General features: G+C 53.0%; 1 protein-coding gene across 1 annotated transcript; it reads left to right on the top strand.

Moving 5' to 3' along the window:
• Positions 1–897: 897 nt before the first annotated feature.
• J7T54_002846 (uncharacterized protein) lies at positions 898–1,044 on the top strand (the record flags this gene model as incomplete). Its single annotated transcript, XM_051507474.1, has 1 exon — positions 898–1,044. A coding segment is annotated over one exon (147 nt), but the record flags the coding sequence as incomplete, so codon positions are not given.

Genomic DNA, 1,044 nt, shown 5'->3' with positions numbered 1-1,044 from the left:
CTGAAATTACATCCCTGGATACGAATATCATCAGCCGCTGGTATGGCTCGGACGAGGGCTGTGAATGAAAGGTTAGTAGTCAGCTGAAGAATGTTCCATTTCCGCGGCATGAGATGCGCAAGCTAAAGGCAGCCTAGTTCCATGTCCGTGCCACTATCTACTACCACTACTACCTCGAGCTTGCAATTCTCAGAGAGAGGACTGACCACCGATGCAACGGCCTCAAGCATTGATCGGCACTCCACGCGTGCCCACAGCAGTGTTTCGACTGCAACCCAACAGCCGTCGCAACATCCCCCTGATCCCTATGCCACAGCCCGCCAACCAGACCCGGAAGTTCTGGAGTCCATTCCAGCACGGAGACGCGCTATACGTCTTGGTGATTTGGACGAGACGAAGCTTTTACTCAATAGAGGCATTGACTAGGATCACTTTTGCGCTACATCGATGGGGGCAGGGCCGCTCCATATAGCCGCAGGAGCAGGCCAAATCGATATCATCCTTCTGTTGCTTACTAGAGGAGGCATCGAAGCCTGACTTTGGACAGATATTATCAATGCTACTCCGCTGCATTACGCGGCGCGCGATGGGCAAGAACTAACTGCAGAGTACCTGCTCAATCTCACCTTGGACAAGGACGCGGCTGGTCTAAAGGACGCGTACGGCACTACGCCTCTTCACAAGGCTGCGTCTAGAGGGCATGCTGGAATAGTGAGATTGCTCTTGCAGCATGGCGCTGAAGTAAATGCAGACTCTTCACTCGGGATGCCGCTGTCTCTTGCTGTACGTGGGGCTCATACGGATGTAGCGATGCTCTTACTCGAGCATGCCGCGAGCCCTGACTATATCGGGAACTCAGGCTTATCACTACTTAAGACGACCACCGCGACTGAGGAAATGCGGACACTCCCGCTAGGGTCCCCGCTAGAAAACGACGGGGACTACGGGGATAATGAATACAACGAGAACAACGAGAACAACGAGAACAACGAGAACAACGAGAACAACGAGAACAACGAGAACAACGAGAACAACGAGAACAAC

Source organism: Emericellopsis cladophorae (genome assembly GCF_022114955.1).
Source record: "Emericellopsis cladophorae strain MUM 19.33 chromosome Unknown NODE_32_length_265932_cov_108_382166, whole genome shotgun sequence".
NCBI classification, from domain to species: Eukaryota; Fungi; Ascomycota; class Sordariomycetes; order Hypocreales; family Bionectriaceae; genus Emericellopsis; species Emericellopsis cladophorae.
Note: the sequence above shows the minus strand (reverse complement) of the source record. Positions and strands in the feature narration are given on the sequence as shown.